This window comes from Etheostoma spectabile, chromosome 6, assembly GCF_008692095.1.
Source record: "Etheostoma spectabile isolate EspeVRDwgs_2016 chromosome 6, UIUC_Espe_1.0, whole genome shotgun sequence".
Taxonomy (NCBI): Eukaryota; Metazoa; Chordata; class Actinopteri; order Perciformes; family Percidae; genus Etheostoma; species Etheostoma spectabile.
The window spans coordinates 10,847,542-10,870,697 of NC_045738.1; the positions used below are offsets into that span (position 1 = coordinate 10,847,542).

Sequence of the window (23,156 nt, forward strand, 5' to 3'; positions counted from 1 at the left end):
AGCTATATATACAACCAGGATAGTGTGTCATGTGGATCAGTTTCTGCCCACTGATATTTAAAAGCATGTGTGAGTATGTGCAGGTGTCTGAATGCCACTCAGTCCCCAGCATTTTGGGTGTTAGAATAGTTAAGTCACATCTCTGATCTGATCAGCCTGTTGTCCGGTGTGTGTTGTGTGTGTGTGTGTGTGTGTGTGTGTGTGTGTGTGTGTGTGTGTCAGGCTCGCCTGGAGACAGCAGGGAATGTGACAAACTGATTTCGGGGGTGGAAAAGGAGAGGAGAGGGCACAGGGGTATAAGAATGGGGGAGGGAGGGGGGACACATAGTTTAAATTCATGGATAAGGTTTCCCAACCTCTGCAGTGAAATGCATTGCGATGAGCTCTGGCCTAATTATAGAGGAGAAGATTTGGAGGAGGGGGATGTTGGCAGAGAGGTTAGGAGTCACATTGTGAAGTGGTGAAAATGAGTGAATGTCAAGTTTGAAAGCGGACATGGTGTCATGTCAGCAAACAAAACAGAGGCAATTATTTTACGTCAAATGCCTTTAATAATAAGCAAAACTGGCGCCACATACTGTACATATATATGTTTACAAATAACCCTATATTTTGAATAATATCCTTTTCTGGTAGAGAGACAAGGTAAGCATCCTATGACAGAAATAAAGCGTATTTACTGCATACATATTGCAAATGCAGAGACTAGAGACAACACTACAAACCAATCATACAATAAAAACCCATTCATTCAGTTTATGTGCAAAGTTGAGCTTATAAAGTGAGTCCTTATAACTCTCTGATGTACAAAATAGTATTTTAATCCCTTCTCATAGTTGATTTCATTCAAAATACACTCAAAGTAAAGCAGCATTCATCCAATAGTAAAACATAATAATAAATAATGATATGAAGTCTTTCATTAATTAGGTATTAGGTGTTAAAAAGTTTCATAGGACTAATTACTAGAAAATTAAGCATACTCATTGACTGTTCATAAATCAACATGAGGCATACACGCAAGTAACTTCTTTGAAAGCAATCAGGACTGCTTCCATACTGATTGTTAGCATTATCACAAACAGAATTTGTTACTACATTGATGGTGACATGAAAAGTTAAGAAGAAAAGAAAACACTTGTTGTTAGTTATAAGTATGAAATGGTCGGTGTCCATCAGTTTGCGCCCAGAAGCCATGGTAACAATGACCGGAGCAAAGGAGGAAGTCAGTTGTCATTGTAGAGCTAAGTAGTCATTTTAATTAAAACCAGGTACTTTCCCTTGCACTACCAAGTTGCTTTTGTGCCTAAACCTAACCATACCATTGCGTTGTCAAGCTATAGATCAGAATAAAAAAAGATTCTTAGCTGAAATGGGCTTTCAAATTAAACAACCCACAAAACGTTTTAGAAGAGAAAAGTGTCTAAACATTTAAATAGTTTTTATTTACTCTCCTCATCCTATCAAAAAGACTGGATTTATGTGTGAATGCACAGCTATGGGCAGGCTAACAAGCCTTTTTGTGATACACAAAACACCAGTTTGAAAAAACAGCCTTCCTCCTGCAGCTCTTGGTCCTAAGCCCCTCCCACCAGATGAGCACCAGTACTGCATATGCATACGTGTGGGCCTGTAGAGCTTGTTGAGATGACTGTGATTGGAGTCTCTAGCTAACTATATAAACATGAATTAGCTACAGCTATGAGTCTTTGGCTATGTTTAGAAAAAGGCTAAACCTTTTGGAAAATGTTATCTCTATCTCTGAAACGCTTTGCTGATATTGACACGTTTTATTGTGTTTATAGTCACTCTCTATTTTAGACTTGATTTTTATTAGGGTTTTGGGGTTTAGGTAGTTGTTGCTAATGCTGAAATAGCAACTTTTTCGGCAGGACTTTCCATCATTGAATCATGCTTTTACTGTCTGAAGGGACGTGCACATGCATCCACATTTGTAGAACAGCCAATAGGGACGCCCTCTCTGTCTAACATGTCCTGTGATTGGTCTCCCGTCCAAAGTCTCCCGTCACAGGCTAGATTTTCTAAAGCCTGAAAAAAGAGTCAGGAGGAGAAACCACTTGAAGTAGTTTACCATTATGCTGAAAGTCAGAAATACATTGTTTTTGCCTAATGAAGCCAAAAGAAACTGCATAGTCCAGCTTTAAGTAAACACCACAGCTACACATTTAACAGCAGTAGCCCTGTTGATCCTTTCATCTATTTTCTACCAAAAAAAAACAACAACAATTTTTACTCATTCTGGAGGCCTCACTAATGCCAACTTCTCTTCATATATTTGATTAAGACATTGTGTGACTTCCCTGACAAATTGAATGCCAAGAGCAAGCAAAGTCAAAGCCAATCAGGAAATGGACATTTTCACTTGCTCTCAATCAAGACATCAAGGATACTACACGCATATTTTATTGTCAGTCAGGTGCTATGTGGCGCTATTCTTGTGTGGCAGGCATTTCTGCCAGGGGCTGAAAGGAAGGGAGAGGATGATAAAGAGGAAACCTCCAAAAATAAGAATGGCACCCGCTGAGCCAACGCAGGCCACCGACCAAGACAGCTCATGGTGCAAAGGTATGGAGTGGTCACTGGACAATAAGGCCAGCACAGACTGGTGGAATATCAGGATAGAGAGAAGGACCAGTACACCTGCACACAAAGAGGAATTGGTGGAATAAGAGACATTAAAATAAAATCACATTAGACTTGGTAATGTCAACAACTGATTATAAAGATGCCAAATAATAGTCAGTTAGGGATATTGTCAAACTTGATATTAAATAGGAAACATAGTGTAGTGAGGTTCCACCTGATAGGATGAAACAGAAGGAGGCTGGCTTGAGAAAGAAGGGCACTCCTTTGCTGAGAGACATGCCAATACAGATGGAGCCCATTACCATCATGGTCAGACTCAAAAGGGCCAAGATAGCTGCTGCTAGATTCAGCTCTGTGAAGGAGAGCAGAAATAAATTAAAAAAGAAAAAAGAAAAGAGTGTATAAAGGTGAATGCGCAAATTTGTAACAACAAGAGCTGACATTTTTAATTTTACACAGCAAAAAAATATTTAGGAAAGATGGCAGACACGTTGTGAAATTGGATATTAGCTTTTATGCTACTTGGTTATAGCTGATTATACTTGATTATGAAAAAACAAACACGGTGTGAATTGTGCCACTTCCCATACTGGCTCCGATTTTATTGGCATTGCAAACCAAACAGGTGCAACCCAAAAAGCTGATCAACATTTCACAACAGCCAGTGCCAGTTTTGTGTTTTTGAACACTTTCTGACACAATTGTTTTATTAAAACACAGCAGATACTAGCTTTAGGATAAGGATAATTGGGAAGGATAAGTAGCCAAAAAAGGTAGTACGATGGATTCATGTATGTTTCTCATCATCCATGACAGCAATTGGTGCAAGTGTGTGCTCATAATAAATTAACCTCTAGAAACTTAAAACTTGCTTAATGTAAATCAATCATCACAGTGAACACATTTTGGTAATGCAGCTGGCACCAAGGAGTATTTTGAAGAGGCTTTCTTGTTGGTGCCTGGCATCTATGAGCTGTCTGCCAAACATCAACAACCACTTTCAGGGGAACAAGACTGAAGAGTCTGACGTCATGTCAGAGTATCTGTGAGGCTATTTAGGCAAACACACACATACACACACACACACACACACACCACACACACACACACACACACACACACACACACACACACACACACACACACAAACACACACAAACACGCTAACATGCTCACAATGAACAAAGGTAACATGCTAAAGTTTAGCAGGTATATATTTACAATGTACCATTTTAGTTTAGCATGTTAAATACAAAGATCAGATGGGAATGCCATTACGTTTGCATTACGTCAATGTTTGCTTAGTGCAAATCTTCTGGGTTTATTACACAAACAGAACACCTTCTGCAATTTGTTCTCACAGCTCTAATGATAAATGTCTGAGCTTTCTTGAATGCATAAAAACCGTTCCTGCTCAAAGCCTTTTGACCTGCTAAGCTAAAGCTAAAGTTGACTTAATGCTCCCTGTGATGTAATTATCAAGTCTTAGCGAGCTGATCTCCGAACTGCACTGTAACCAGCGGCTGCCCGGACAGTAATGTAAACACATTCATTTTTGTAAGCTTTGGAAAATGGGTGGCAGCAGAAGTTAATGGGCTGAAACGTGCAAAAACCACCAGCCTGATCCTCTGAAAACTGCAGGGAACGTCTTTATTGATAGTAGCTGCAATGTAACTGTTGTGTGCATCTGCATGTGTAACAGAAATTGCAGGGAGGAAGTATAATGTCTCACTGTTGTTAGTTGTCTTCTTGAATATGACTGCATTCTCCCCAGAGGTGAAGAATTTGAAGTAGGTGCAGTTGGATTCTGTTGGTAGATAAAAAGACAAAGAAATCAGACACACATACACACACATACACTCACACACACATACACACACTCCTATGGATAGCTGCTGGTCTTTTGTTGTGTGCCTCCTATGCATCCATGCACTCTGTCCTTCCAGGCATCATTCCTATTTATATCCAAGTGTCGAGCATTAGCTGGAATACCAAGAGACACACACCGCTACACACACACTGCCCCGCACTGCACATATGGTGCCACCAAAGAGGGTGAGAGACAGTAAAACACTGGGGGAGAAAGAGAGGTAGACAGAAAAAAGGTGCAGATGGAAGATAGAAATGAAGAGGCACGGCTGCAGAAGAAGAAGAATGAGTAAGGGGATATGTCGGGTGAGCAAATGATGAAGGGGGATGCAGGAAATATGGATAGAGGCTCAGAGGAAGAGATAGCGGTGGAAAGGAGGAGTGAGTTGGGGGCAGATGGAAGGGGTGGCGAGTGAAGGGAAAAAGAGAGGGGAGCCACAGATGGAGAAGGAGGTGTAGGAAGCAGGAGATGTCAAGAGGGGGAGGAAACACAGAGGGGTTGGTTAATACTGCATTAGACTCTCCCCCAGTCCCTGTCTGTCCCTCTTCCTCGTTCCCCCCTCTCTATATTTAGACAAAAACTGTGAAGTAGTCAGATTCCACTTGGCTTCACAAGCACATAGTGATGACTTTCACTCATTGAACATTATGTGGTCCAAGATGACCACACACACACACACACACACACACACACACACACACACACTAACACATTTCTTTCACAAACAAATAGGTTATGTTTGTGCCTGAGCATATTTGCAAACTTTTCTACTAAAGCAGACACAACATTTATAAGCTTACTGATTTTTTTTTATTACATTATGCTATCACAGTCAACTGGTTTTGCTCTCGCTGTCCCTGCTGAAGCTATAATTATTGAGCTGTCATGTCCCTCTCCAGCAGGCAGCGAAGATGGATAGCTGGTCTTGAGATGACAGGCACAGCATCAGCGGGGCCGCACTTTGCTCAGGACGGGAGCCAAAGGCATGTAAACTGCGATGTGAAACAGAGAAGCAGAGATGGCAAAAACAGTTGTTTTTCTCCAAACATGACAAGCCCACGGCCATCTGCGACAGGCGGCGTGGGCCAGCAGTGTTAGGAAGTGTGAGAAAGATTGTCAGAAGCATACTGGCTGCTCTCACACACACACCACACACACACACACGCACACGCACACACACACCACACACACACACACACACACACACACTAACAGACCATCTCAAAGGCACAGATTTGTATAAATATATATCTGCTAGCTAGAAGCAGCCAGAGATGCAGGACATTTTGACAAGGTAAGATGAATTAGCCCTTGACAACTCGACAGAAAAACAATGTATGGTCGCATCAGTCAAGGTGATGCATGTGAAGAGTATTTATGTATGTATTTGATCCAAGTGTATCTCTGCTGGATGAGGAGATTTCTTTTTGGTAGCTCTACTGTGTCTCAGCAGTTTCCCTGAGGTAGGCAGTGATTCCAGCACCTTCGAAAGCCTTCCTTGCCAATCTCTATCTCACTTCTCCCAATACCTGCCTCTCTGTCTACAGACTCGCTTTTTAGACATAAGTAGGTCATTGTGGAGGGAATCAAGGCATTCTGGAGAACCCAACCATGGTCAAGTTGAATGAAGTGCTTCTAGAAAGGAGCTGTCACAACCCTAAACATGGATGTTTGTCAACACAATAAACCTGTGGTCTGCCTCATTTCATCGTTTACAACAGGAGAGGATTAGGTACCCAGTCAAGGGGAAAACTTTAAATCAATGCTTCATTACACTGACAATATTGTGAATCACAAAGATGATATTGTATGATGCTAAACGTACAGGCATGCTGCTTTATGTTGTTCAAACGCATACTGTAGTCCTGCTCGTGCTCTGTAACTGAGTATCGTATTTCTTTAATGATTCAATTTGCACATTATCTGTAGGATGACCTAGATACATATGTATGCAGACAGCTTCACATACACAACTATCCTCTCTCCTTTTACAATGTTACAGTGGATGTACATGTGTATGTGTATGTACATATATATATATATATATATATATTGTTATATACTGGAAGAAAATATATATAAAATCTAAAGAAAATCAAAAATATGTTGCTCAGAAATCAGGAGATTGTCAGTGGGAACGATTATTTTTTATTAAAATGAAATGTTTGCATGGCTTTCTTCAGTCCCTTATGGGTTAAAAAAAGACCTACAGACGTAGGCATATTCACAGTGGGCATACATTGCATTGGTCATGCCTGCTCCCTCTGTTTTCACATCAGTGGTGACGGCAAAGGAAAATTGTGGCGATTAAATGTACACGTTTCTTCCTCAATGATGTCGACATCCTCTCAGAAACATCTTTTAACCCTTTCTGTATTTATTCACTTTCATACTGAGGCTCATGTACCGTGGAAGTAGCCCCAAGGTAGACTTGCATGGCCAGGCAATTCAGTTTGCAGAGAGGCAGACATGAGCAGACAGTCAGAGAAACAAAACAGACACATGCCCTACAGAAACCTCACCTGCTCACCTCCTAGACAGCACTGACAGACAGATGAACACAAACTCACACAAACACACTCCAGCTAGAGGTCTCACCTCCAGGTAGTTCAGCAGGGCCACAGCTCGTCCTCTCTGGGTCTATGTCAGCCACCCATAGGGTACGAATGCAGCCCTTCCACAGGCCATAATGGGCCATCTGGCAGGTCTGGTTGTTGCTGAAATTCTTTGATTGGGCCAGCTCCACCCAAAACTCTGTGCCCATGCCCAACACTGTGAGGGTAACACCAATGATAGCCACAAAGAAGGCCAGCTTGATCTTTCCCTCCTCACTGTCACTCATCTTGTGGGTCCTCCTCTGTCCCCTTCCAGATTTAATTCCACCTAAACCCCCACCTTGACCAGCCCCTGCCACCCCGATGCGACCATCCTCATCCTGCTGTACGAAGAAGTTGGACCACATACTGATCTCAAGTGGCCTCACCCGAGGAAGACCAGGGGAAAAAACAGGCCACTTGGGCTAAATCTTAGTGGAGCAAATAATAGATGGCAAGATGGAAGGAGGGAATCGGGAGAGGTTAAGTGTGAAGAACTTGCAGGTTTAAAAACAATGTATTAAAAAAAGATAAGACACAGCTATCAACCATCCTGTGATGGATGGGTAAATTGAGCAAAAGCAGTCAGCGTGAACAAAGGATCAAGTGAAAATAGGTAGGCAAGACAATGAAATTAGACTAAAAGAAACATAAGTAAAGCTACAGTGAAGTGGGTGGCGGATGAAGTCAGGGAAATTATAAAATGGGAGGAGACAGAGGCAAGGACCAGAAGAGCCAGTGTCTGTTTTCAACCAGTCCCCTGAAATAGAGAGATGAAACAGAAAGATGAAAGAGCAGCCAGCATATGCTTCACAAGAGCAAAATCCTTTCATCACCAGCGTAATATTTAATTTCCAAGAGCTTTATCAGCATCTACAGTATTCCCTCCCTAAAAGCCATATGACATGCTCTCAGCCAACAATAGATAAGCCATATGGTGTTTCCCTGAAAGGCAGATTTTGCTTCAGATGAAGAAACAATTGGGCTGAATGAGCCTGTGGAGATGGATGGTGCAGGTTCAAGGTGAGAGATAGTAACACAGCACCAGTATGGACCACCCTTTTTTTATTTTCTCAGTGGACTTGACATCAGAGCTCTTCCCAAGCAGGTACGCTATATATGGCTTAGACACAGATCCTCTTTGATCTTAGGGGATAATGGGTTGCCACAAATATCCCCCATACTCCATTACGTGTACCAGCAAACACTGGGAAACTGCCACCATAACATTTTTTAAGTGTGCAGATGTATGTGTGTGTATGTGTGTATTGTGTGTGTGTGTGTGTGTGTGTGTGTGTGTTTGTGTGGAATAGGCACTGTAAGTGGGTCCAGGCCTGTAGAGTTGTTTCCAAACTGTGAGCGAAGGGCCTTTGGAGCAGTTTAAACAACATGAGTGACATGGCTCAACGGTGTCGGTGTGCTGTGCAGGTTGCATGAGAGGTGATAATTCATGGCTGACCCTCTGACAGAGCGAGGGCTGCAGTAATTAACTCTGCCACACACAGTTGGTAGATCACTTAATTCATAGTTTTGCGCTGACAGCATCAGAGGCTTTATATAGGCAAAGCAACACATGAACCTACTTAGTGCAAGTCCTTTGTGTACACTTTTAAGCAGTGCATTAATAAAAAGAGCATTATGCAGTATGCACATTTAAAATTAGTTTCCCAGTATAAACATTCTAAATATTATCACCAAATAGCCGATAGAAACATGTGCTTATAAACAACTAGAAAAGAACTATGGTCAGCATATGGTTATGGTTGAAATGATCATTTAAAGCTGAAATGATTAGTTGGTTAATATGAGTAATTTATCAATCAAAATAATGAAAGTAAATTGGAGAAGATTAGCTGCAGATTAATCGATAATGAACAGAATCATTAGATTCAGCCTTAAAGTCATATCACATTATTTGTAAGGATCATTACTAGTACAGCTTATACATTGTGATAAAACAAATGTGTGCTAAAATCCAGTATAAAATTATCTACTAATGTTCAAAGCAATAAACTGTTTGATTACATGTCACCAAACTTTCAGATGTGTTAAAATAAAAACTAATAATGTCAGTTGAACTTGAAAAAGCCAACTCTATTTGAAACAGCAACAAAATCAACTTTGTGGTGTGATTGTTGTCAAAGACTACTTGAGTTAGATTTTAATCACAACTTGCTTTGAGACATTCATTTGGACATCAGAAATGTGTAGAACAATAACGTGATAAGATTGTATCATCATGTTATTATTCTGCCAAAAGATGATGAACAATAATATTAATATTTCGCCCTATCCTAATTTACAGCATGCACTGCAAAAGGATATAATTCATCAATTGTATTAAGTGTTATTTATAGGGTTGAATCATCACAGAAGTTATCAGAGGACACCTTTCATATAGAGCAGGTCTAGACCCCACTCTATAATTTACAGAGACCCAATATTTCCCCATGAGCAATAATCTTCTAATATTAACAGATGATCTTAAAAGAAATCTCTAATAATCAAAAGGTTTGGAATAGCAACCATGCATTTGAATCCTCCTCCAGCATTAACTGTAATAAAGAAAATCAAGACTGCTGACAGCCAACTTAGTAGTTATAGTGTAAAAAAAACTTAAACACATATACATCCAGAGAGGTCAGAGCACACCAGGCTACAGGGAGGGATAACACAGACAAAAGCTCACTTTGTAAACATTATCCTAAGCAGAGTAAGCATGCATGTGTTTTTGAGGTTGATGATGCAAGAACTTCTAAAGTCTGTAGCAGCTGAGCTTGTACACACGGGTGCATTTTACATGAGGAAAATGACAAACTCTCTATCGTTTCACCAAAGACTGCCATAGCCACCTGTGTGACATGTGGGCATAAGAAAGCAACAACTATAGAATGCACTTGAGTGAAAAGAAGAATAAGTCAGACCTGTTTGGCGTGTGCTGTTCAGTTCAGGAGGAAGAGACGCTTGACACGTAATAGAGGGGGAGAGTGGCGATGGGGGAGTTAGTGAGCGAGAGAGGAGGTACATTAAGGGTTATGGAAAGTGAGAGTAACAGGGGAGGGGACTGCAGCCTGGTTGGTTATATCACTGTTGATGATTAAATGTGTGTGTATACATGGCTGTTTGCCCCGGTTAGACTGCACCTGCAATCTCAACAGCACTCTATTTTAACCAGCCACCTGTTAATGACATTAAGTCAGGGTAAAAGTGGAGCCTGTGTTTGAATGAAAGGGGCTAGGATAGAGTTTTACAGCAACACAATATACTGTGAGGTAAATGCAAATGTAGTGTCAATGTGACAGAGACAGAGTGAAAGTGAAACAGAGAGACGGAAAGAGCAGCAGAGAGGGACAAATAGGAGAAGGAAAAAAAAGTGTAAAAATGGACAGAAAGTTGGGAAAAGGAAGTGAAAGATTGCTAAAAAAGCAAAGAAACACTAATGTCTTGGCTAGATGCAGATATGGACTACACTGGCTGCAAATGAAATGGTTTAGAGAAGAAAATGAGAAATGTGCAGCCCCATTTCATTCCTCACTGAACAAGGTACGGAGAGATTTCAGAGACTCAGCCTGTTCTTGTGGAAAGCTTTACTCATGGCCCAGCCCTGCTTGGCTCCTCCACAGTTTAGGTTACATACGTGGCACAGCGAGGGAGGCTAAGCCCAGCGGCCAGCCACGCTCAGGGAGGGCAGGAAGGGGGGAAGGGGGGAAGGGGGTGATGCAAACTGAGACTGAGTGGGGAACAGAGAGTCAGGACAGGAGAGAAAAGGGACGGATCAGGCTGTAGGCAGTGGCAGGAAAATAAACACCTACAATTTTCTAAACAGTCATGCTCCTGTTCCTTTTTAGGAGAGATTGTTGTTGACTTTCCCCAGAGAGACAGAACAGTTTGGGCACATGGCAGCCATGCTAAATTGATTCATCTGGAGTACAGCTATCTGTTTTAACGCACATATGTGTGTCTATTCTTTAAAACTTTGCTTCTAATTACGCAGCCCCTCTCTACTCCGCCATCATATGAGATTGATAGAAAGTGTCCATGGGCGGTCCGAGGCCATCAATAATCTACAGTATGCTGATGTGAATAATCTTGTCTCCACATAAGTCAAGCGGCCCTGTCAGCAGTACTGGTTTATGCTTGAACACACTGAACTGCACACTTGTGTTCATGTCTGCAGCCATGCGCACATTGACCATACATGTGCACATTACAGCTGCAACCATTTCTTACAATGTAATGTTGACTGAGAATACTGGGCCGATTAAAGTCATTTAGAAAAATACAAGATATGTATTTTTTTTATTGTCAACAAATCACATGAAACGGCCAAAACAATTAATAGACCTGTTCTGTAGTGCTGTCTAAAATTCAATAAGCCCCACTTAACATGGGACCTGCAGTTTATTTTTAGTCAATCACACATGCACATTCTTGTGATGTAAATCCAAGCTAGTGCACAAAATCCGCAGCTGAAAATAGTCCCCAACAAACACACTCAATTTGAATTCATGTTTGCTAAAAACCAGTGCCCAGCTGTTTAAGTAAAATATTTACCTTGTTATTTTTTGAAAGCCTATATGTGTGACCTGTAAGATTCAGCTCTTCCGTAAAAACAAACAGGCTCGGGGCAGGGCCACAGACAGACTGGGGAAGTCAGAAAGTATTGAGAGATGGGTCACCAACACACTATTACCTTTCATCTTCATGGGATTTGTTGACAATACCAAAATCATAGAACATGTAGTGTTACTTATAACATTAACAATGGCTCAGTGTCCCAGTAAGTGAGAGTGTGAGAGCCAGCTTCACTATACCAGGACACTGAAACAAAGCAGCTAAATGAAATTCTGCCATTGTTCATTTTATTATCTACATGCTTTTCCTACTAAGACAAAAATGGCTTCTTTAAAAAAAAAAAAAGGGCATGTGCATCAAACCAGACTTTCTGCGCTAAGGTCCTTTTCCGCGGGATGCTTAAATTCTTTTAATTCCCATACGTTGAATGCAAACTGCCATATGTGCACAGAGTACTGCATCCATCCTACTCCAGTGTTGCACTCTCCCACTGCTGCAGTGTTCTATCTTTCTGAATGAGGATCAATGGAGAGGCCTTGCCCAGAATGACAATGACCATCACTAGAGTTTTACATTCGCCACTAGAGGGACATAATGTATTTGCAATTTTGACTGCAGAATCAGGCCTGGGGAGGGTTGCTAATGACATTTAATAGGCCTCATCATGTTAGGCGGCTTCAATGTCCTTTTTCTGTTTTACATGTTTCATCTGGTGGATATGGCTTCAGCAGCCCTAGGAGAGCTGCTGTTTTATCTGTGCCCTCGGGGAACAACAGGGTAGAGAGAGTGTTGAATCAGTGGCCCTGCTGCTGGGTTTTGTGCAGTGGGGTGCAGCGATGCAGATGGGCAGTATAGAGCTGACACAGGACATTATTTCATGTCAGATTTGTTGCTATCCTGTAGCTGCTTTACAGTTACAGTCCCAGGTGGACATTGCATTTATGGCTGCTGACCATGACTGTGTACTCATGTGGTCTGACTTAAATATAATAGGGAAAGACCAGATAAAAGCACTTGATTTATGAGTGGGTTTTAAAAAAGGAAGCAGATCCCACTCAAAAGCAATATACTATTCCCAAACAATTCATGATATAGTAGAAATGCATGTGCAGTGAGAATAAATAAAAAAAACCAAGAGCTTATGGCTGGCCAAACCTAAAAAATATAAACAAACACACACTTAAATATATATAAAAGAGATTGTCTTTTAAATCTTTTGAATGACCTTCAATGAGAAAATTTGTTCATAAATGGAAATATATGTGTGCACACGCCATTATATGGTACATACTTAGAAGGGTTGCAATGCTAAAAATGCTTTTTATTAAGAATTGTGGAAAATGTACTCACCCATATTAGGCTGCAGTACAATAAGTAATATTTAGATGACATATTACAATGAAAAAAAAAATTGACTGTAAAGTTGCTCTATAGTTCGGACATTACATTTCACTACAGGGCTTGATAAATTATGCCATCAACTGAATGAAACAGCTTGGGCATGGGTGCAGTCTGCTCCACATCTACATAATTAACTGTGAATGTCATCACTCGCTGGTTGAGTCAAAGTGTGCCGCGACCGGTTGGGTGGATGTGGGCGCGCATAAGAGGAAACACAGAAGAACGACATCATGTAAATTCAGTTTTTAATCAACACTTGAAAACAAATTGGACAAATGAAAGACTGTTTTTACTTTTTATAAACTAAATGTTTTTAGCTTTTTAAATCATTTAAGAAATCACATATTTTTTTCCAGAGATTTTTTTTTTTTCCTTTTTCTTTTTTTAAATGACACTGAGAAAGATTTCAGAAAGTAAGGAGTAACATCTCATAAGCGTTATCACTGACATAACGCTTTTCAGCGCTGTCTTAATCAACCCAACAGAGAGCAGCCTCTAGCCCGCACAGTGTGAACATGTGGTCCTCAGAAAATCAAGGGCAGAAGATGAGGGAGATGAGAGCAACGCAGACTTCATCCAAGTACATACAGGCTGTTTTTAACATCCAAACTATATTTTTGTTAAAAAAATCCTCCAACAGTAACATAGTAAAATCATGAAAGCTAAACACTAAAATGTGAAATGATCGATTTTTCAAATTTAGCCAGTGATTGATATCAAGTGTTTGTCTGCAGGCTTGAATTTATAAATCTCTAGAGAGCCCAAATACAAACAAGCCATTGCAGTTTTACTTTTACGACTTTAGTGTGGACAAGTCATCGCCCATTAGTGTACCTAGTTTGTCTTTTTGAACAAATCAGGCTTAAAGTTGACAGAACAGAAAGAAGTTGTGTGGTTTTGGTTTCACTCTGTGGTACAACATGAGTCGTGGGTATTAGTCACGTGTTTATTTGGTCTTGTCAAGAGGTGAGACGTTGCACAAGAAACAACCGGGTCCAACACATATTACACCCCAAATCTGATGGGAAACAAGGAAAAATTTAAACTAGTGATGCAAGGCTTAAGGACAAGATAGTGACATCTATAAACATACAGACATCATTAATAGAGGGGCAAGCCAAATTTATTTCCAAATTGACATGTGATAGCATTAAGGCTTTTTGGTAAGGAAGAGATAAATCCCCTTTTAAACACCAATCCGTTTCCCTCTGCCCATCTTATTTTTGTTTACTTCCTCTTGAATTAAATTGGGATTGAACTGCTAAGACGAAACAACCTCAACTGTTAAAAGCTGTGCACAGAAGATGGACGTGAAAAAAGTTACAGAAAATAGAAGAGAAAAAAAAGAAATTTAAACTGGCATAATTGAAAACGTTCTTTTCTGGAGCTCATGTTATTCTGCAGCCTAAATACAAGGTGATATACCAGCTCAAATCAGTGAAGCTACACACAGTATTGAAACATTTACAGTTGACATTCAGATAGAGTCCAATTAGACAACATTTTCTCTAACAATCGTCCTGAGGGGGGCAGCAGTCTGATGAAAATGAAGGAACATGAAGAAATGAGTTCAAGCAAGAAAAAAAAGAAAGAAATATATATCAATAAATGAGGAGTCTCCCTCACCTTTCTAATGATGGTGGCAAAACGGAAGTGGATGTTACAGCTACTTCATATCTAGATTAGATGGTCTAACAAAAATGCACTCATCTTCCTCTACATCTCCCCCACATCTCCCTCTCACAAATAAACACTCCTGTTTTCTCAATCCCTCTTCTCCATCAGAATAGTCCAGTATGTTTCCTACTGCAACTGCTTTCTAATGCACTTAAAAGAGGCTACCTCCATTTAAATACAAACCTTAAAGTGTGGCACCCCCCTCCCACCCAAAATAACATCCCTGTCTCACAAAGTATAAAAATTGTTGACCCCATCCTGGACCTATTATTACACACATTTCTCAAAAATCTTTGACTCCCCCACCCCCCACCCAGCTACACCCTCACCACCCAAACCTAGCCCCCTCGATTATGGACTGAATATAAACCCTCCCAGTTCTTCTCCTTTTCCAATTCCAAAAATCTGTTTAAACTTCTGGACATTTCACGTAGATCACAAATGATGAATTTGATACCACCAAAGCCATTTGTCAAATGATTAATACTCTTGGATCTACCTGAAATGTTGCTTTGCGAAATCAGGGGGCTGATTTAGAAATGGGTTATACATGTTCCCTCCCTCCCCCCACCCCCTCTTCTCTTCATGCCTCCTCTACCAGAAGTCTCGGCGGTGATAGGCGTCTGGATCGCAGTATTTGGTCACCACCACCCTGTTGGCAAACTTCCTTCCTGTCAGCCCCTGCATGGCCTTCTGGGAGTCAAAAACGGACATGAACTCCACAAAGATCTACAGAAGAGTGAAAAAAACAACAACCAACCATTAGAATGACAACCGAGGGTATTACAGAACATCATTTTTCATGACATCTAACTTTAGACAAATCACATTTTGAATGATCAAATCAAACAGCTCCTACCTTGCCGGTCCCAGGCACCTCGAGGCCGTCCACAGGTCGAGGTATCTCGATGCTCTTCACTTGGCCGTACTTGCTGCACTCGTCCCTGACGTCCTCCACAATCTCCTCATATTCTTCATCATCTAGCAGCTCCTCTGGGGCCACCATGTTCATCAGACACAGAACCTCAGTGGGCAGGCCACCCATTTGAGTCACTGAGCTGTTCAGACCCGGCACCTGCAGCGTTACTGGGGTCTGATTTATACTTGTCTGCAAGGCCAGACAGAAAGGTTAGAACAGGGTCAATGGCATATTTTACATAATGTATTATAACTAGCTGCAAGACATCTACAATGTCATTCAATGTGGACCTAATAGGCCAAAACAGAGGTGAAAATAAGTCATGCTTATCATTTTCATATAATGAAGAAGATGTTCACATGAATGCCAAAACATTTTCTCAATTATATTACTAAAAGTGAGAAATTATGTTGTAAGCGAGTCAGTGCATTGTAGCTGCCGACTATAAAGCTAGTGATTACAAGTTTAAAAGCCAGGAACTGTGGGTTAAAATTAAATACACATCACACTGGAACAGACTTATTACAATAGGTGATGTGTATGCAAATATTGTCTTGGACTACCATTTGTGAAGTAAATATATGCATCTTTAAGTGGGGTCATCCAATATGGTTTTAACCTTAAGGGCCCTAGTCTCCTGAATGGTTGGTCATTCTCCTAATTACACCCCGTTCTAACACACACACACATACACACACACACTCATATAGGTTAAGTTGTAGGAAGGAAATGTGTTAAAATGGAAAGGCGTGCGATCAGAAGGTGATTGATCTGTGATCTGGAATGCCCTGTGCGCAGTTGTTTGCAGTGTGTCTGAGTGTGGCTAATACATTTTTCCAGTAGATCTAATCAGCAATGTGTCTTTATTCATTTTAGCAACTCTTAAAACAGCCTCCCACCACCTTGCCTTCATCTGTCCAGCCTTTGGAAACTTACCAGAGTGGCGTTCTTGGATCCCACACTGGCCCTCTGGACCAGGAGCTTCTTGTCTCCCAGCTGCATGCCGTTCAGTCCAGCAATTGCCTGTAACAACATCAGTTTTAGATCATACTTTTAAAAACCCATACAACTTCAAAAGTTTATAATGACAATGCAGTATTTGGACAGTGTCTGTTTGAAATTGTCTGACCATCAAAAAGGGGGAACAATAAATGTCCTAATTGAGACAGCATATTTTCTGTAGCATTGGTTACCTGGTCATTAAGGTTGACATCAACATATTCACAAAATGCATATCCTTTAGATAAGCCTGTAGCACTGTCCTTCACCAGGTTGAAGGCCTTCAGGGGGCCAAATGACGTCAAAAGCTCCTTCACCTGAGACACAAGACAAAAGAGTGGGGGGAGACTTCAAAAATGTCCACTGACTCCAGGAGTTCCCTTCATACAAACAAAACAGGTCAAGTTAAATATTGCCATTAATGACAAGGCTATATCTCACTCCAAGCATAATATCTTTCTTTTCATTTCTCCTTCAAAATTTGTCAAACTGTCACATTGTTTTTGATGTTCCAATAATGGTGAAATTAAAAACATTTGACAAACACATATGTACAATTCTATAAAGCAAGGTATGGTTCAACAAAGCCACAGGGGAGCATTTCAAATTTCCCCAACAGGGATCAATATGTGACTCAAAGTATAATGCGGTGCAGTTTTACTTATCTAATCTCAGAAAACATTTGCTGTAATTAAACAAGTTCATACTGCACTACAAGTGTGGCACATTAGCTGAACCCCAGACAAAGACGTTTTATGCAGAAATACTGACCTGGTCATCATTCAGGTAGTTGGGCAAGCCGCCAATGAAGAGCTTGTGAGCAGAGTCAGGCACCACTGTGGACACCACACCTGCAAGAGACACGAAGACAACAGTAAGAAACATGACCAGAGAAGCACAGAGAGCAAGCTCCTGTGATGTATGTATAACTGTTTACTCATGAATTATGCCACAAGTACTTAGGGTTAAAAACCATTAATTGGCTGTGTACCAGGCACATAGACACTGGGGTTCTCGCTCATGCCGGGCAAGGGCTGGTAATCGTGGGGACGACGAATCTTGAGGCTCTGGCCTTGAAAGATGATGCCATCAAAGGCCATTGCCTGTGTTGTTTCATCTACTGAACGGAACTACACAGAAACAGAATTAGAGGTGATTAAATTCTAAATTGCTTCCCGGGGAGAACAAATGTCATGTTTATTGGGATACTATTTCACCTCAAGGAAGGCAAAATTCTTATCCTGGTTAATCTGTACTGCAAGGACAGGGTTTCCAGGGGCCTGAGTAAGACCACCCAAACGCATCTGGGCATTGAAGAAGTCCATCATGGACTCCTAGACAGAAGAGAGAGTGGATTAAGGAAGAAAGTTTGATGAAATCACAAGGATTAAATAACCCCATTTAGAAACCTAACATGCCTATTAGGTTCGACTCAAAAGCCAAGTGCTGTCCTGTTCCTTACCTCTGTGATACCAAAGGGGATGTTGCCCACATAGAGCCGGCGGGCCTGCCGGGTCATCTGGCTGCCAACTACCGGTACAGGGGTGGGAGTAACAGCCAGGCCATCTGGAGTCATGGTGGGTAGGAGGGCTGTGGCTGGGATCTGGCCTGCCGCTAGAGAGCAAAGTGAAAGACAGAAAACATTACACAACAAAACAAATGTTCAACTCTGAAACTAGGATGCCTATTTAAAATCCAATACAAAATGAAAATTGGGATGTTACCTTGCATGGCTTTGTACTGCATGGGAGTGATGTGTTCAAAGCCAGGTGGAGGGACATCCCAGTACTTCTTCACCTTGTTCTTCTTCTTCTCACGGTGTGGAGAACGGCTGTTGATGAAATAAAATTAGAACAATCAACATGTAACAAATATCTGTTAGGTGCTCAGCAGTAAACTACTAGATCAGATTATGGGTCATGTCTTCAACAAATTTACAACATCCAGTAACTTTTGGGGGGCGATTGCATCAATCGAAACTTTGTACACATAATGGTTAAGGGAAAAAGAAAATCCCCTCCAGGCAGAAATTTACACAATGAGTCAATACTACAAAGAATCAGAGGCAGGTCATTAAATTGCAGTTGTTGCAATAATGCACAAACCGGCTTTGTGTTAGGTTGCTGTATTACCTTCCAGCATTGTCCTGGGGGAAGCTGGTTGGTGAGCTGAAATGACATTGGAAGGGGTTCACATTTCTCTGAAATTAATCTTGACATTCACCAACATTTCCACTTCACAGTACTAGAACCTGCATTTCAATGATCCTCACCATTGCCTTGAGCAATCTGTATATTTCTAAAAGCGCAAAATCCTTTGTTCAGATGACAATCTCGTGAATTCTAGGAGTCAGCCAGCATACACCACCATTTATGAAAAACTAAAACAATGAAAGCACAAATTATATCCTCAGAAATACACAGCAGCAGCAAAGGCGAGGGGTCAAATTTTACATGTGCTCACACCGAGTAAACACCAGTAACTTGTTTTAAATTAGCACTGAGAGACAAGGAGCAACAGTCAAGACAGAGGTCACATTCACAGCCAAAAAGTAGTAACGCACTGACAAGCTTTACAAATGTCCACCTAAGAACAAGTGCATTCAGGCAGTCACTATGGAGATATGGAGTCTATGGACTATCAAGTCTTTAAACTACTAAAACTAAACCCTATGCAAACTCATGAACCAATCCATTTGACCAACACCAGATAGCTGTCATATACATTTGTTGAGCATTTATGCCCTTTGTTTGATAGGACAGCTGAAGACAGGAAAGGGCAGAGACAGGGTATCACAGGTTGCTGCGGTAAGGACTGGGCCTTAGTACACAGGGCATACGCTCAACCAGGTGAGCTACCAAGGTGCCCAAACCAACATTAGATTTACAGAAAAGCATATTTTTCAAAAGATATTTTCAACACGACTAATATTCTCCAAAAATAAGGTAAGTGTAGGTGTTGTGTTCAAAAGCAAGCAGATTTCCCTGACAACAGACAGGACTGTCGATTGGTAGGCGGTTTTAATCAATTTTGGCAGTGTGGGAAAAGTTGCCCCTCATTAATTATTCCACACCTATGGACCTAAATTGAGTCTATCATAGCATGTCAGACTCATCATGAGACAATCGCACACGTACCGCATGGCTGCATGTGTCAAATGACATCTGAAGTACGGTAATACGACACCAGACTGAATACGCAAATAATCTAAAAAGTAATTCTTCTCACATGAGTTTTATTAATACCATGCTGTGCCATTTTCATGATGGATATGAAATTCTTCATAAACCATTTTGAAACTTAATTTTGATAGTCTGTGTTAAATTTTGAATATTAAAAGTAGGTTGTGGCAGATGTTTTGTGTATTTAAAAGTCGCTTAAGGCAACTTTACTACAATGTCATAAGTACGTGAGGACAAAGGGCTTAGGGACAGAGAACAATAAGGATCATCCAAAAAAACTGCATGAAAGTCAATGTATTTATTTAATGGGGACATGACGGATTGACGGGGACATGACGGATTGACGGAGTCAAACGGCCGCTGCATCGAGGAGAAAACTTCTATAGGGAGACGCTCGCTCTACCAGGTGGAATTTTATTAATAATATTTCACAAGTTGAAGTGCAGTCAATTTTCAGTGAAGACCGACTAGCTTATTTTCAGTTAGTCTAGATAACGATTTAACTTTACAGTCACAACTTGCCTTAGACACCTCTCAAGCTTTGTGAATTTGAACTGTTGCCCATAATGGTATCTGCTAATGTTACCAAGACGAGATCAACAAGAGTGGGCTTAAAAGAAAGGGGCTTACATTTGTTTGCATTTGCAGCCAACAACAACACAGTAGGAGATTGGTTAGATACCAAGACCAAGCGAGGTCATGCTGGTGTGACAAAAACACATGTATGTGCACACACTAACCAGGGATTTAACCTTAAAACTATGATCCATCCAAGTAGAACCTATTTATGGGAAACACTGGTACAATGGGAGTGTTTTTGAAGCGATTTGCTTGCAGATTTAGTTGATTTGGTCATTTTTTCATGATATTTGTACTTCTACTATAAAACGTAAGTAGTATAAATGGTTAAATAGTTTCTTCCATTTAGTCCAGTTATGAACAACGTGGCTGTGTTTTAGTTGTTTAAGTAGTGTAGTGATGTGATATACGATCGGGAGCTTTGCACAGGGAGTTTATTTTTGAAAATTGACCAGATGCTCTAGCCATTCCCCCCTGCCTAGTCTTTAAAGGCCTTGCGGCTCTGTTGAAAATAGGCATAGAAGGAATTTTAAACAAAGCAGAGCAGAATGCTCCTTCTGGTACGTGCTGCGGCTCGTGAAATCACAGCATCGTCTTGAGTGGACGTGATCGCTCCAGTGACCACTGCGCCACCAAAACGCGGCGCAGACACACCTAGTAGAATTTAGGGGTCAGAGGGATGCAGAAGGTACTCACCTGCGTCTGTGCCTACGCTCCTTACTGTCTCCACGGCGGTCTCTGCTGCGTCTATCCCTGTCTCTGCTCCTCCTTTTCCTCTCTCTGCTACGGCTGCGGGAGGAAGACCGGCGGTGGTGGCGGTTTTCTTTGTCCCTTTCAGCTGCAGGAATAGAGCGCCTATTAACTTACAGAAGGGTACATAAAAATTGAATATATAGCCAGCGAACAATGAAAATATAACAATTTAAAATACTAATAACTGCTTTAGCATACATAAGACTGGCAAAACTTTCCTTCAAAAGGAAATTAAATAGGCAATGAGCAACACCACAATGAATCTGTTCCACATAACCTCAACCATAAGACTAAACTAAAGTTGGTATAATGGTGGCAATTTTATAACAACTTCTAACAGCTTTCATATTAGTGGTATGCTCCACAGCTACTAATCAATGCAGAGCATCTGTTTTGTTTAATGGGTATGTAAGTCACAATGTGTAATTCCGCACATAGAGTAGAATAAGTAAACCTTGTCTACTACCAAAGAGCAGTGTATTGAGTGCAACATGAATGTAAATCTGGGTTAAGAAGAGCTTGATATGGGATAAGGGTAGTGGGCTGTGGTTGGTGGCGTTACTGGTAAAACGCCGGCTAAGTGTTAGAAAGCTGAAGGGGCAATAATAGGTAAATAGCAATGAAAATGTTCACTTGCCGCAACAGCTGCAAATAATCAATGCTAAATGCCTCGGTCAGCTGGTAACGTTAAAGGCAGAATGACTACCATGGTATAGACTGCCCCTGCATTAAAGAAACAATGCATGTAGCGCTAACCTTGTAGCTAGCTAGCTACACTCCGGATTTTCAGAAACTACAGAAGTCTAACGTTATTTGACTTGAACCATTATCGTTCCGACAGAATTGTCTAACGAGAAGCAGTAACACTACATCACATCGCACATGGTACATGAAAGTGGGCTAATAACGTAGCTTAGGGTTCCAGTAAATAGACATATCCATGGTTAGCCAAGATCATGGCGGCGATTGCAATAAAAGGTGGCATTGCCGTTTTCAATATGTATGTGCAACTGGTTCATTTACCTTGTTTGTTTTCAGATAACTGCCTTTCGAATTCGTCGAAGTCCGACATCTCCGTGAGTTGAAGGCTGCTACGCTTTCAACGACTGCGTTGTTTAGCTGGCCGTGGCTAGCTTAAGCTAGCAACAAAGTGAACAATGCTAAAATCAACTTCCTCGCCGATGTTACGTTAGCTCAAATGCGTTTGCTTCAACTAGCAGCCTATAAAACAGAACTACCAAAAAACGTTACCTGCACACACTTCAGCGGTGTAGTATTAATTTACAACGTAACAGACAGAATCATTGAGAAGGAAAACGTGTTCGCATGGGTTAGCTAGTCTGCTAATGCTAGCTAATAGCTTGTAGCAAAGTCCAGAAGAAAGAGGCCTGCTGCTCCAGACACTGGTGTGGAAGCTCGTTAGCTACTTAGCTAGGCAGCTACAACGAAAGACGAATGAATGAGACCCTTTTCCAAGCCAAATGCTAATTAAATGTGGTCGTTGGTCCACAAGGCGCAGTTGTTTGACTATATAAGTCAATGTATTTGCTTTTAAATGTTTAAAGGCTATCAAAACAATAACGATTTCTGTATGCCCGCTTTTTTGCTCCGTCTCACAGGTACCCCCGTGACACCGGAAGTTGATGAATGACTGTTTTCCGGTGAGTGAAAAAGACGCTGCTGAGCCATAGACTGTATATTTATTAATATTAACGGTCTATGTGCAAAGCCTATGTGCAGAGCTCATCCTTCAGGGTCAAACAGTTCTCTTAATACAACCCAGGGTCAAACAGAAGAAAAGAAAAGTCTTTACTTTTGCCCCTTCCTTATTCTTTTCACAGCCTATTCATTCCTTATCTGCTAATGCTATGTTGGTGGGATCAACGTTTTTTTTTTGCAGGTTGCTAGTCCAAGTTCTGACACGTCAATGCAAAGTCTAGACAAGCAAGTTCCCCCCCCTTACATTTGGAGCCTTAAACAAATATATTTAATGTAAAAAT

The 23,156-nt window shown here is 41.0% G+C and overlaps 3 protein-coding genes across 10 annotated transcripts in view; all 3 read right to left on the bottom strand.

Moving 5' to 3' along the window:
- Positions 1 to 537: 537 nt before the first annotated feature.
- On the bottom strand, positions 538 to 10,161 carry cacng6b (calcium channel, voltage-dependent, gamma subunit 6b). Of its 2 annotated transcripts, none has more exons than XM_032518957.1 (5): positions 9,996 to 10,161; positions 7,076 to 7,831; positions 4,340 to 4,414; positions 2,822 to 2,959; positions 538 to 2,661 (listed from the first exon to the last, which is right to left on the bottom strand). In XM_032518957.1, exons 2-5 carry the CDS (start codon positions 7,437 to 7,439, stop codon positions 2,441 to 2,443), a joined length of 798 nt encoding a protein of 265 aa, XP_032374848.1. In that variant the 5' UTR covers positions 7,440 to 7,831; positions 9,996 to 10,161; the 3' UTR covers positions 538 to 2,440. The 2 variants fall into 2 exon arrangements, with proteins under 2 accessions (XP_032374848.1, XP_032374849.1); XM_032518958.1 differs by having other exon boundaries at positions 2,411 to 2,661; positions 7,076 to 7,496; positions 9,996 to 10,079.
- An 830-nt stretch (positions 10,162 to 10,991) lies between these two features.
- The window catches only part of si:dkey-17m8.1 (C-Jun-amino-terminal kinase-interacting protein 4), a 29,243-nt gene continuing 17,078 nt past the window's right edge, over positions 10,992 to 23,156 (bottom strand). The window contains exon 30 of the transcript XR_004332504.1: positions 10,992 to 11,004. The gene's annotated coding sequence lies outside the window, so the exon portion shown is untranslated. The remainder of the gene's footprint in view (positions 11,005 to 23,156) is intronic.
- u2af2a (U2 small nuclear RNA auxiliary factor 2a) lies at positions 13,754 to 22,818 on the bottom strand. 7 transcript variants are annotated; one of them, XM_032519252.1, is made up of 12 exons: positions 22,180 to 22,818; positions 21,100 to 21,265; positions 18,775 to 18,810; positions 18,367 to 18,473; positions 18,105 to 18,256; positions 17,860 to 17,976; positions 17,634 to 17,772; positions 17,414 to 17,493; positions 16,837 to 16,959; positions 16,580 to 16,666; positions 15,584 to 15,832; positions 13,754 to 15,453 (listed from the first exon to the last, which is right to left on the bottom strand). In XM_032519252.1, exons 1-12 carry the CDS (start codon positions 22,226 to 22,228, stop codon positions 15,319 to 15,321), a joined length of 1,440 nt encoding a protein of 479 aa, XP_032375143.1. In that variant the 5' UTR covers positions 22,229 to 22,818; the 3' UTR covers positions 13,754 to 15,318. The 7 variants fall into 7 exon arrangements, with proteins under 7 accessions (XP_032375143.1, XP_032375142.1, XP_032375144.1 ...); XM_032519251.1 differs by having other exon boundaries at positions 17,616 to 17,772; XM_032519253.1 differs by having other exon boundaries at positions 17,616 to 17,772; positions 21,100 to 21,241; positions 22,180 to 22,817.